This window comes from Cervus elaphus, chromosome 5 (assembly GCF_910594005.1).
Source record: "Cervus elaphus chromosome 5, mCerEla1.1, whole genome shotgun sequence".
In the NCBI taxonomy this organism is placed as follows: Eukaryota; Metazoa; Chordata; class Mammalia; order Artiodactyla; family Cervidae; genus Cervus; species Cervus elaphus.
In genome coordinates, this window is record NC_057819.1 from 113,958,373 (window position 1) to 113,971,813 (window position 13,441).

The 13,441-nt window shown below is 53.8% G+C and overlaps 1 protein-coding gene across 1 annotated transcript; it reads right to left on the minus strand.

Annotated features, from left to right (window-relative positions):
* Nucleotides 1-1,102: 1,102 nt before the first annotated feature.
* KRT13 (keratin 13) lies at nucleotides 1,103-5,692 on the minus strand. Its single transcript, XM_043904573.1, has 8 exons — nucleotides 5,081-5,692; nucleotides 3,767-3,849; nucleotides 3,289-3,445; nucleotides 2,933-3,094; nucleotides 2,718-2,843; nucleotides 2,403-2,623; nucleotides 1,767-1,789; nucleotides 1,103-1,422 (listed from the first exon to the last, which is right to left on the minus strand). The coding sequence occupies exons 1-8, from the start codon at nucleotides 5,561-5,563 to the stop codon at nucleotides 1,370-1,372; spliced, it is 1,308 nt and encodes a 435-aa protein (XP_043760508.1). The 5' UTR covers nucleotides 5,564-5,692; the 3' UTR covers nucleotides 1,103-1,369.
* Nucleotides 5,693-13,441: the final 7,749 nt, after the last annotated feature.

The window sequence follows — 13,441 nt, forward strand, 5'->3', positions numbered from 1 at the left end:
TTTCATTTCCAGCAATCGCCCCAGCCAGTGTGTGGAGCATGGATGAAGGGGGAGCTCAAACCAGAGGCAGGGAGGCCATAGCAACCTGCCCAGCAAGTTAAGACCAGACAGGTGATGAGGACATTACAACTAAAACAGGGATGGACTTGTGAAGGAGGTGAAGGAAAGAGGGAGCCAAGAGGGCTCCCAGGCCCGTGGTTTGGGTCTCCAGGTCCTCTGGGATGGAGGAGCAGGAAGGCCCAGAGTTGGGAGTAGGAGAGATGCTCCTTCATCAAGTGCATCCAAGGAGGCGATGGCCGACTCATTTGGGCATGTGAGACAGGAACAGAGAAGAGGGGCCTCTCTGGAGAGTCAGCAGGACACACTGTGACTGCGGACGTGTTCCAGATGCCCCAAGGGGCAGAGGGGTGAAGAAGAAAAAGAGAAAAGTGCCTACATCAGTCCCAGTAAGGAGTTAAGTGGAGCCAGTGGAGGCTGCTTGTCTGAGCCAGGACATCCAGAGAAGCAGGGGGAGGAGGGTCAGTATCAGCATGGACTGAGGTCCCTCCTTAAGTCGTGCATTGGGTCACTGAGTGACTTGGAATGGCAGGAACTTGGGGCAGGCCAAGGGGTGAGGGGACTGCAGCCCTGGGCACCCATCATCTCAAAGGAAGCGCTCTCTGTGGGAAGCAGGGAGGCAGTGGTTGGAGTTGGAATGCTTGTCCTTGGCCTCCTTCTCCCTCCATCAGCCCTTCACTAGCCCCTTGCACCCTGCCCCAAACCGTGCATACTTCTTCCCCGCATCACGCCATCACCTGACTGTACTAGAACCCCTGTCACTTCACTATTACCAGATGTCCTATAGGGTATTGAACTGGCCCAAGTGCCCCCGCAAGTCCACATTTACAGGGAGCCATCATCCATGTGTCCCTGTGTTTGTCAGTATCACACCTGTGGCCGACGGTCGCCCCGGGTGCCTCGTGTCCTTCCCAGCTCAGTGCTCTCTGGGCCCGGCCTCCTCAGGGTGGGCCACTCAGCTGGACCACACCCGCCCCCCACCCCCACCACCCCCAGTCAGGGCCTTGGCAGGCGCCACCCCCAGAAACCAGGCCAGAATCAAAAATACATTTGCAAGAAGGCGGGAATTTTATTGAATGAGCTTTTCTTTTTGGGGAGAAGCTGAGGAATCAGAGAGGAGCCAGGTCAGGGAGAAGAGGAAGCAGACCTGGGGGGTGTGGGCAGGGCAGGGAGCGGCCGCCCTGGGGAGGGGGCGGTGGCCAGGCGCAGAGTGACCGGGGCCCCTCGCAGTCTCTCCCTCGCTCCTGCAGGGAGCTGTCAGCCCTCTCCTCCTCTGGGTGCTGAAGGCAGAGGGAGGGACTGCCTGGCAGATTTAAGGCCTATTGTTATCTAGAACCCGGCGACCAGAGCTGTTGCTGGAGGTTCCTGGAAAAGGAAGGAGGCAAAAGACCTTCAGGCTGGAGGAGACCCACCTCGGGCCAGCCTGGGCCCCCCAGGAGGGCCCCAAACTCGCAGTAGGTCAGGTCGGGGTGGGGTAGGTGATGGGGACTCTATGTTGCTGTCTGAGGGACTCTCTCCACAACAGCCCCGTGTATCTGTGGGGCAGAGTCACCTATGTTGAAAGGAAAACGGAGGAGCAGGTGACCCCTGCTGCTCTAGCCCCATCCTCCTGCCTACACGGGGGAGCCCAGCCCTGCCTCCTGCCTCCTCCCCACCCCAGGCCGATGAACAGGAGCCTGATCGCCTCTCCCACTGGGTTATTTTCTTACCTCCTGTGGGGAAACCGATCAACCTGGGAGAGAAGAGAGAGGCAGCCATGAATGGAAGGCAACCAAGAGCACCTGCTTACCTGTCTTCAGCTAGAGCCACTCAGCCCTTGGAGCCCCTGAGTTGGGCTCTTTTCCCAGCTGTGTCCCCAGCCCACAGGGCAGCAGCATCAGGTAAACCCAGATCTGTCCTGCCTGTCTGTCTGTGAAGCCTCAGGAGGAGATATTATTGAGCATTTGCTGGAAGTTTTGTCCTCCTTTTGTTTCAACGGACCCTCTACCCTTCCCTTGAGCCTACAAGGACGGCCTGGCACCTGCAAATAGTCTGAAGGCAGTTCAGTCTCTAGCTTAATAGCTTTGTTGGGCTGTCCTGAATCCAAGCTCATATACTTTTCCAGCATGAGATATTTTCTCCATGGTCCCTAGCCCTGCCAAGTCTAATCCAGAGGCCCAGGTGAGAAAGTTAAAGGAAATGCCCCCACAGTCTGATGCCAGAAGACAAGGAAGAAGCTCTGGTCCTGGATCTTGGTCCAAGCTGTTAAAGTGCAGACAGATGCCCTCCCCTCCTGGACTGATCCCCAAGACCCTGCCTGCTCTAAAAGCACAGAGTCCCCCAGTCCCTTTCCTTGCGGGACCTACTTGGCATCCTGGCCCTCCAGCAGGCTGCGGTAGGTGGCAATCTCCTGTTCCAGCCGCGTCTTGATGTCCAGCAGCATCTTGTACTCCTGGTTCTGGCACTCCATCTCACTGCGGAGCTCGCTCAGCTGGGCCTCGATGCTGCTGATGAGGCCCTGGATCTGCTGCAGCTGCAGGGCGTAGCGGCACTCCGTCTCCGCCAGCGTGCTCTCCAGCCCGGCTTTCTGGTGGGACAGCAGAGGAGAAGGTCTGAGGGACGCCAGGCCTGGGGGAGGGGGCCTCAGGGGGCAGCCACAGGGCAGAGGGCAGCCGGTGTACCATGCTCAGCTGGGACTGCAGCTCGATCTCCAGGCCCTGGAGCGTGCGCCTGAGCTCGGTGATCTCTGTCTTGCTGGTCTGGATCATGGCCGTGCTGGAAGACACCTCCTTGTTCAGCTCAGCGCTCTGGAATTCAAGCAGGATGGAGGTGACACAGGAGCCCAGCTGGATGGCCCAGGTACCCTCTGGCTCGGCCGGGTGAGACAGCCAGGTACCTTGCTGTGGAACCATTCCTCTGCATCCCGGCGGTTCTTCTCTGCCATGGCCTCATACTGCTCCCTCATCTCTGCCAGCACGCGGGTCAGGTCAATGCCTGGGGTGGCATCCATCTCCACGTTGACCTGGCCGACCATCTGGTTGCTGAACTCCTTCATCTCCTGTAGGGATGGGAAAGGGAGACGCGTGAAACTCCTCAGCCGGCCTTTCCTCGGCTCTGAATGCTACCAGAATGTTTCAGAAAGTGCTTCGGACGAGGTTCCACTGTGGAGGGCTGAGTCTGACCTCAGCAGAGGGCTCCCCGTTCTTGCTGGAGGTGATTCAGCCACAGCAGGCCCAGCTCCCCCCCTCTCACCTCCTCGTGGTTCTTCTTCAGGTAGGCCAGCTCCTCATTCAGGCTCTCGATCTGCATCTCCAGGTCGGTCTTGGTCAGGGTCAGCTCGTCCAGCACCCTGCGCAGGCCATTGATGTCGGCCTCCACGCTCTGGCGCAGGGTCAGCTCATTCTCATACCTAATATTTTTTTAAATGAAAAACAACACAGAAATGGTATTAGGAATTGAAGGTTTTGAGCAGAAGCCACACATTGTCCTTGCTTGGCTCTGCAATAAACCTTTCTCTGCTCAAATTAAAAAAAAAAAAAAAAAGTGAAAGAAACAAAGAAACAGAGAGAGAAAGGGAAAGAGATGAAATTAGAGATACTCCTACCCTTCTCTGAACTCTGTTCCTTCCCCAAGACCTTCACTCCTCGGATGCCAGGATTACATTGATCAGAGGAACATTTGTTTAAAACAAGAACTGCTGAGAGAACGGGAGGAGGGAAATAAAACTCACTTGAGCCTGAAGTCGTCAGCAGCCAGCCGGGCATTATCAATCTCCAGGATGATCCGGTTGTTGTCAATGGTGGCCGCCAAGATCTGCAAAATACAGAAGGTGACCAATGGAGGGTCCACAAACTCGGGGAGGAGGACTGAGAAAACATGAGCTGGACGGGTGGCCGTCCAGCTCTGCCTGCTCCCTGCCCCTGCGAGCTGGGACAAGGCACTTATCCCTGGGCCTCGGGTCCTCTCTGTAAAGTGGGGGATGAGATAGGTCCCCCTAGCGTGTTCTATCACTCCAGCATTCTGCGTCTGGTCACGGTGATCTGTATGTGCACTGCAGGGGAGCGACCCCACCAAGGATGTCTGTGGTTAGTCATGTCTCCACAGCCTCAGACCATCAATCTCATAAGGTCACTGTCTTGAGCACCTTCCTTCTCCTTAAGATCAGGAGAGGGGACTTCCCTGGTGGCCCAGTGGTTAGGACTCCGAGCTCCCAGGGGGAGTTGGGTTGGGTTCAATCCCTGGTCGGGGAATTGAATCCCATAAGTCACAATTTAAAAATCCCCTGCGCTGCAACTGGGACCTGCATAGCCTAATTAATTAACTAATTTTAAAAGATCAGGAAAGAATCAGCCTCGCTTCCTACAGTTCATAACTTCACTGGAGCTGGCCTCCCCACTGAGAAGAGTGGAATTTCAATAAATATCCCCATCCATTTGAATTTCCTGTCTCAACTTTTGTGTTCCAAAGCACTTAAAATCCACCCCACATAGCTGGGACCCAGCCCAGGCAGGTGGATTTCTGTTCCAACAAGCTGGCCTCACAAAGGGAGAGAATCTCAGCTTAGCACTGCCTGCATCTCTCCCACCTGGTTCAGGCCAGTTGAGAACACCAATTTAAAGGGAGCCCCTACAAAACAAACCAGTGTTCCCAGACCAATGAATGAACATGTATTTCTTTCTCTGTTGATTTTATCCAATCTTAGTGGCTTTTAAAGCTGTCACGGTTTCCAAATAACCCAGTGAGTTAGGATTATAGAGATCAAGTCGCTAACAACATAACTGTTTGGAAAGCAGTTAAAAAAAAAATGTTGGCATGAGTAAGAACAATAAAAATGAATAATGAGAGAAAATACGTAGCATGAGAAAGATCATCCAGAGTAGACACGCTTGATAGGCAGTTAAAAGCCTAGATTTTCACCAGAAGGAAGGATAAGAACTCCATCCATGCTGCATCTGCTGGTCCCTGGGGACCCTTCATGGATATGAAGGCCATCGAGTCTCTGCCCTCCTCACAGGAAAACCCTGCTCAACCTGCAAGGGCTCACCTTGTCCCGGAGTTCATTGATGGTCTTGAAGTAGGGACTGTAGTCACGCTCTGGGCTGGTCGGGGTCTGCTTTAGGTGCCAGTCTCGGATCTTCACCTCCAGGTCGGCATTGGCCTCCTCCAGGGCACGCACCTTCTCCAGGTAGGAGGCCAGGCGGTCGTTGAGATTCTGCATGGTGATCTTCTCGTTGCCAGAGAGGAGGCCGCCATCTCCACCGCCGAAGTCACCGAAGCCTCCACCAAAACCCCCACCAAAGCCACCTCCGAAGCCACCTCCAAAGCCGCCTCCGAAGCCAGCCCCATAGCCACTACCGGCCCCTCCACCGAAGCCGCAGCTCACACCACCCCCAAAGCCCCCAGCAGATCCCCCGGAGACAAACCGGGTTGAGCAGGTAGAGATACTGCGACCTCCTCCGAGCTGGCAGGAGCCACCCCCGAAGCCACCTCCATAGCTGGCGGAGGAACTCTGCAGGCGACAGCTCATGGTGAGACTGAGATGGGCAGAGAGCAGGAGAGGCAGGAGCTTGGCTTGGTTTGGCCGAGGACTGTGGCTCTCCTCCGGAGAGGATGCCTTTTATACACCTTCCAAGGGGTTGGACAGTGGCCCTATCTTCTCTCCTCCCTTCCCCACCCTCTGACTGGTGCCAAGTGCACGTATGTTTCCCACAAGCTCAGTTACCTCCGTTCTCCAGGGTGGGTTGTGCCTCTGGGGGAAGGGGCCTTTTTTTTTTTTTTTTTTTTAATCCTTAACAAAAGGGATGATTCAGAGGGAACAGTGTTCTCCTTGAGACTACCCTTTGACAGCTGAATTCTGTCTCACCTCTCCACTTGGGGAACTCACTCCCATCGGCCCCACCCAATGTTAGAACGGGGACTGAGCTGCACCTGCCTACCAGGGAGCCTCAGCAGAGGGAAGGAGGCTGCAAAGTGGCCCTCTGCCTCCCTTCTTCCTATCTCTAAAAAGTCTGACTGAGATGCTCTGTGTGCGTCTTGGCACTTCGTCTACTCCATTGTTCCCAGCAGCAGTGATCAACTTTGCTTGGTCCTGTAGAACCAATGATCTTGAAGGTGTTTAGGCTGAGAGAAAAAGTGGCTCCAAGACCATCAGATAAAGTCATGGTGGCAAGGGACCTTAGGGACCATCTGACACAGCTGGGGAAAGGGAGTCGTAGAAAGAGCAGGCGGACCCACACGTGCTAAGAGCTAACACTCAGATCCTTCACTGTATGCAGGCACCAAGCTAAGAATTTTATAGTGACTGCCTTGTTTAAGGGGCTTCCCTGGTGGCTCAGTGGTAAAGGATCCATTCTCCTGCCAATGCAGGAGATGCAGATCCCATCCCTGGGTGGGGAAGATCCCCTGGAGAAGGAGATGGCAACCCACTCCAGTATTCTTGCCTGGAAAACCCATGGACAGAGGAACCTCCTCGGCTACAGCCCATGGGTTCTCAAAGAATCAGACATGGCTTAGCAACTAAGCATGCACACCTTGTTTAACCTTTGCAGTGGCCCAGGAAGGTTGACCCTACTATTATCCCCATTTTACAGAGAAGAAAACTAAGCCTTAAGGGCAAAGTCAGGACTGAAACCTAAGTCTGGATCTGTCTGACACTGGGCTCATTCTTTTTTTTTTCCCATTTTTTAAATTTAATTAATGTATTTATTTTAATTGGAGGCTAATTATTTTACAATACTGTAGTGGTTTTTGCCATACATTGACCTGAATCAGACTAGGCTCATTCTTTAGGCATATTTTTTCCTACAGCAAAATAGACAAATTATAAGCATCTGGCTTAAAGTAGGATCTAGTTGTGGGGATCTTAATGTGGGATCCCCAGCTATGAAAATTTAAGCCACCACTCAGAACATTTCCAACTCCCTATAAATCTCAATGTACTTTTTCCTGGTCAATTGCCCTCCATATCCCCCATCCCCCTAACATAACAATAATTCCAACTCTGTCACCACAGATCAATTTAGAGGTTCTCAGCCAGGGGCTATTTTGCTTCCCAAGAGACATTTCATAGTGTCTGGAGACATTTTGTTCTTCACACCAAAGGGATACTACTGGTATCTGGAGGACAGAGACCAGAGATACCACTGAATACCCTACAGTGCCCAGGACAGCCCCTGCCACCAAGAATCCTCCAGCCCAGAAGGTCCGTTGTGTCCAGGTTGAGAAGCCCTAGGTCAGCCTGACCCATGGATTTAATGGTTTCATTACAGCAGCAGCCTCAGAGGCATAGCCAGTTCCAAAAAGGAAGTCTTGTAATACTGAGCTCTTTCTAGTCCCACAACCACGTGATGCCTGACTCAGCTTGTGCATGTTTAACCAAGAGGCCACACAGAGGATATGACCTAGGGCCTAGGGCCAGGGTCCCTGCTGAGGAGCCTGGGATGTGCCTGAGACTCAGGGTCCACTTAGGAAGCCCACCAGAGGAGGCCTCACCTTCATGCCTAGTCACTCAGTCGTGTCCGACTCTTTGCCACCCCATGGACTGCAGCCCGACAGGCTCCTCTGTCCACGGGATTCTCTGGGCAAGAATACTGGAGTGGGTTGCCATTTCCTTCTTGAGCCAAAGGTAAAGGGCCTTGAGCTGGTCTCTCAGAAGCCCAGAATAGAGAGAGAGTTTCCAGGGTTGGGAATGGCAGACCCGGGACTCAGGCTTCTAGGCTCCACTTACCAAGGAGGCCATGATGGCCATGAATGGCCCCCTGGGAGCTGCCCTCTGCCCACAACAGCCTGAGGGGCTTGGTGGGATAGGCCAGGGGCTGGGGTGAGGTGACTTGAGGTTGTCCTGGAAACCCTTTTGCTGATTCTGCAATACCAGAAAGGAAGGTTCTGAGTCAGGGCTTTCTTGGCCTTTGTTTTCTTCAGGTGGGGAAGTGGGCCTGCATCTCCCTTCACAGGTGTCAGCATCAGGGAAAGAGCCAGGGTGGGCCGCGGTGCTCCAAAACCTGGTGAGACCAGGGATTTAGCCTTACCCCTGACCCTGCCCAGCTCTCCTGCCCCAAACTGATGGCTCAGCTCTCTCACTGAAAAGGTGTGATTCAGCCCAAAGCAGAAGCCCTCTCTCTCTCAGTGGGGATCAAAACAGAAAAGAAGGTGATTAATGGAACCTGCCAGGCCTGGAATGACGATCCTCCCGGGGCTGAAGAGCAGGTTCAGCCAACGCCCCTCAGAGGAACAATAATCACAGATCCTCTGGAGGCCCACGGTAGCCAGGACATGCCTCTCTCACAGGGTCAGGGCACAGCCCCTCCCCACCCCTCCCGAGGAGGGTATGCGATGCCTTGACACAGGAATGCCTTCCTCTGACCACGAAGTGAACCCCAGGACCCACAGAGCTGGGGACACCTGCCAGCCCTCCTAGAGGGACCTGGGCAGAGAGCCATACGGGGGACCCTGTTTCTCCTCTCTCAGCCCTGGGTCAGATGGGACAGGACCCAGTGATGGGGCTGAGGCCCTGCTCACAGGTCTAAAGCTCCCTTCTTTGCTTTCTGGCAAAACTACAGATTTAGTCCCCTCCTCTATAACGTTTCAAGGGAGGGAGAGGGAAAGCCCCATGTATGAGTAACCCTGCAGAAGAGGCTCGTCTTGACAGGTTGTCACTGAGTCTGCACAACAACAGGTGAGGGATTTTACATGGCCCCATTTTATGATGAAGCCCCTTGAGGGAGACTAAGTCACTAGTCCAAGGTCGCTGTGAAGTCAAAATTTAAGCTGGCATCTGGCTCTCGCTACCCCATCGGTTGGTGTCTCCGAGCCTTGCTGCAAACTCAGTGTCTGATCTCTGAGTATCCTATTCTGTATGTGTTAAAAAATAATAAAATAACACTAGCTAATATTTTGAACACTCTGTGAAACACTTTACATGCATGACTTTATTTGGTCCTTTTAACAACTCTATTTTTATCATCTCCTTTTTGCAGATGAGGAAATGAAGGCCCAGAGAGGCTGACTACATTGCCCAAACCTGACTATGTTAAAGCCAAGATTCAAACCTCTGGCTCTAGGGTCTGCACACTTAACCACTGCCTGGTTAATCCCTTTCGGGCCAGTGTTAGCACCGTCCCATCCAGAGACCGGCCTCTGTTGCCTTGCCATTCCCAGGCCTCCTGTCACCCAAGACCCACCTGGTGGATGGTCCTGCAGCCCACAGAGGTTAGGCCTGTGTGCTGACGGCCGGGTGATCAGCCTGTCTGCTGTCTGACCTGATTTCGGTACTTCAGGGGATTTCTCAGGTACTCACTAAGTGCAGAATGTCAAAGCCTAAATGGTTGTAGAAAATTTCCCATTCAATCACCTCATTTCACAGGTGGGGGAAACTGAGACCCAGAATGCAGAGGCCCAGGGCAATGGGAAAGGAAGAGAAATACGTGGATTTCTAGGTCGACCGCTGATTCATTGGGGGCATTTCATTGAGATGACTTCCAAGTTTCCTTCAGCAATGCCCTCTGGGGCTCTGGTTCTCAAAGATTTATCCAGAGTCACCAGACTGTTCATCTGCAGAGCTGAGGCCTAAACCCCGCTTCCAGCTCCTAACCAGAGTTCCTTGCTTGAATCTTGGATCAGGCTCCTGCCTCCTTCTCTCTCTCCCTGGACCACAGGGGGTCTGGAGCCCAGGATGGCTGTGCATGAGTGCGCATGCTCAGCCACTTCAGTCATGTCCGACTCTTTGCGACCCCATGGACTGTAGCCTGCCAAGCTCCTCTGTCCATAGGATTCTCGAAGCAAGAATACTGGAGTGCATTGCCATGCCGTCCTCCAGGATATCTTCCTGACCCAGGGATCAAACCCATATCTCCTGTGTCTCCTGCACTGCAGGCAGATTCTTTACTCACTGAGCCACCTGGAAAGCTCCCAGGTTGGCTGACCACCTTCCAAAGGGTCTTAAGGCTCCCCCACAGGAGAGAGTCACCTTGCAAAAGGCAGACCCTGCCCAGATGGTGGACCCAGGCCTTCTGGGCACCCTGCACCCTCAGAGACACCTGCTTGACACAGCAATCCTCAGGAGCCTTCTTCAGATTAGCCTCGAGGTCTCAAGGGCTTTATATTTCTACACACTCAGCTTTCTAAAATCCCTATTGTTACCACCCGGGTTCCCCAGAAACCCACAGAGGCCAGTACAGGCTTTGAATTAAGTGGACCTGAGTTCCAACCCTACGTCTGCCATAGACTGGCTGTGTGACCTTGGGAGAGTTACTCAACCTTTCAGTGCCTCAGTGGCCATAACAGAAAAACAGGCATCAGACGAGTGAGTATCTGAGAAACACCTGACACCCAGGAGCTCCCAGCAGGCAGAAGGTTCCTCTCCCCTCCCTGTTACAAACAAGGAAACGCGAGCTTCTCCTTGTCAGATGACTCATCAGAAAATTCTTTGGTCCTCCGTCCTGTGCCAGCTCATTGCTTCACCTCCCTCTCTGGGTCCTGCAGCCAGCATCGCACCTGCAGCAACCAGACAGGTGACAGCTGGTGGCATTCTGGTCTTATTTCCCCCACTCAGTCTTACATTCCCTGAAGACAGGGGCTTTGTCAAATATACCTCCGAATACCTTTCCTGGCAGAGGGCAGCGCTAGCTAACTGCCTGAAAGGCTGTTTCAGAGACACGTTGTCTGCTGGTTTTAAGTGAGAAGGAATATCTAGCAGAAATGGTATCCAGTGAGATCATCCCAGCTCCAAATCTCATGGGAAAAGCTGGCATCGTTTTATTTTCCTTCATGCAGCCAGTTGCCCATGGAGGGACAGGGGACCCCTAGGTGGGCACACGCCCAAGACACCAGTGAATATCCAGAGCCATGCCTAAGGCAGGAAGGAGCAAAAGAGAAAAAAGTTCATGCACTCATGCAATAAATATTTACTGAGAGACCCCGCTGAGGACTCAGCCGTGCGTGGAGCAGACACCACCCCTGCTGCCACAGGTCTCCCAGGTCAGGCTCCCCCCTGAGGTCTCAGGATGTAGAGCCGCTCATCGAGAACCTCAAAATCATCTCGTCCAATCAGAATCTTCCATGTAAAGATGGGGAGACTGAGACCCAGAGGGGGAAAGGGACTCAGAGTCCTCAGTGAGAAAGGTGGGCATGCCCCATGCCTGCTCTGGGAAGGCCAGTCTGAACCCAGGACACGCCCAGAGCCCTAATCCGTAGTCCCAAAGCTGCCCTCTCAGCAGCGGAGGGAGGTCTGCTGCCTGCTTCCCGGATTGGCTGGAAACTCAGCACCACCTCCATCCACGGACGGGGCAGGAGGTGGCTGTCTATGCCCGGAGACAATTTAAGGGCTCAGCCAGGCATGCACTCCCCCTGGGAGTGGGCATCTCACTCCAGGGTCAGGCAGGGGACAGAACTTGGCAAATTGCAAGGGCCTCTCTGATAGCCCGTCCCTGAATCCCAGCAGAGCAGGCCAGCAGCGCTGGCAGGGGTGCTCCAAGGAGAAGCAGCCTCCTTCCCCCCAGCTCAGGGTCTGGCCTCTAGTGGAAGCTCACTGGATGAGGGATGGCTGAGCCCCATGCTGCCCAGCACTTTTGCAGACGTGGTTATTTTTGCAAACAAAGTAGACTCCACTCTGGCTATTTAGGGCTGAGACCTCTCAGTAGAGGCCTGGATGTCAGTGATGCAGGAGGAGTAGCCCAGGTACCATCGTCAACAGTGGGGTGGGAGAGTGTCCCAAAGGAGCCTGGCTGAGCCCCAGGATGTCGGGGACACAGCACCTGGTGCTCTGGGCTTGAACCGCAGCGTGAGAGACCAAGGTTCCTTGTGAGGACTATCTTTCTGACCATATTGGCTGTGTGACACTTGAACAGTTTGCCCCTAGAGGTCAAGAAATGAGTTTCAGACCAGCACACTCTCTAAGGAAGGTGTCACCAGCTTCTGACACCCCGCCCGCCCCCCACCCCCGCTACCCTGGCATCAAGGAAAAAGCAAGGGTCTGGAATCGGAGAGACAGTCCCAGACCCAGTTTCATTATTCCCTAGCCTGTGGCTTCATGAATGTGATTTAGCTTCCCTGGGCCTCAGTTTCCTCTTCTGAAAACTGCTCAAGTTTCAGGCTCAAGTCTGGCCTCGATTTCCAAAGCTTTTGGGAGAGGAAATGAGACACCATCCATTGAATGCCTTGTCCAGAGCCTGGCAGGGTGCAGTGATAGTTGCTCAGTTGTGTCCGACTCTGCCACCGCATGGACTGTAGCCCGTCAGGCTCCTCTGTCCATAGAATTCACCAGGCAAGAATACTGGAGTGGGTAGCCATTCCCTTCTCCAGGGGATCTTCCCGACCCAGGGATCCAACCCGGGTTTCCTTCATTGCAAGCAGATTCTTTACTATGGGAGTGTACAGACACTAATAAAATCCCTTTCCTCCCCACCAGCCCCAGGGAAATCTGGCCTTGAAGTGTTCATTCAGGAGACACATTCTAGATTAAATCCCCCTCAGAAAGAACGGATGCCACCTTCTTTCCAGCTAGGGTTGCTGAAAGAGGAGTTTCACCCAGTGAGACCCACGGGGTGCCTCTCAGAAGGCCTAGCCCTCCCCACAAATGATCTGATTCTCAGGAGAATAGCAGCACCTCCTTCGTGATCTTCCCAGCAGGACAAAGAAACCGGTTCTCCCTCTCCTTCTCCCTCTCCCCTCAGTCCTCTCCTGAGCCCAGCCCAACCAGGGCCCAGAGTTCTCTACTTCCTCATTCCCTGCCCTCTATCAGGGGCTATGGGCTTCCCTGGTAGCTCAGCTGGTAAAGAATTCGTCTGCAATGCAGGAGACCCCGCTTCAATTCCTGGGTCAGGAAGATCCCCTGGAGAAGGGATAGGCTACCCACTCCAGTATTCTTGGGCTTCCCTGGTGGCTCAGATGGTAAAGAATCTGCTGCAATGTGGGAGACCTGAGTTTGATTCCTGGGTTGGGAAGATCCCCTGGAGGAGGAGATGGCAACCCATTCTAGTATTCTCGCCTGGAGAGTCCCCATGGACAGAGAAGCCTGGCGGGTTGCAGTCCATGGGGTTGCAAAGAGTCAAACACAACTGAGTGACCAAGCACAAGCACATCAGGGGCTGTGGATTCCAGAGGAGCCAGCCCCAGAGCTGAGGCAGCAGATCAGGTGTGTGTGGATGCCACTGCTCTAATGAGCCCTCAGGTAGAAACGGGACAGGGGAGCAGGATTTGGATGAAGAAGCGCAGTAAGGGCTGGAGTTGCTTTGGACTTGGAATTAGAGAAATCAGGGAGGGCTTCCTGGAGCTGGTGTCTTTCCCTCTTGGCGTTTTCGGTGCCTTGTAGGGAGATGGCATCTTTGGGGGGATGGGGGCCAGGTTTGCAGGGGTTCAGAGATGGGAAGTGGCTCAGTCACTCTAGAGGTCAGGTGTACCCGGCTGGAAA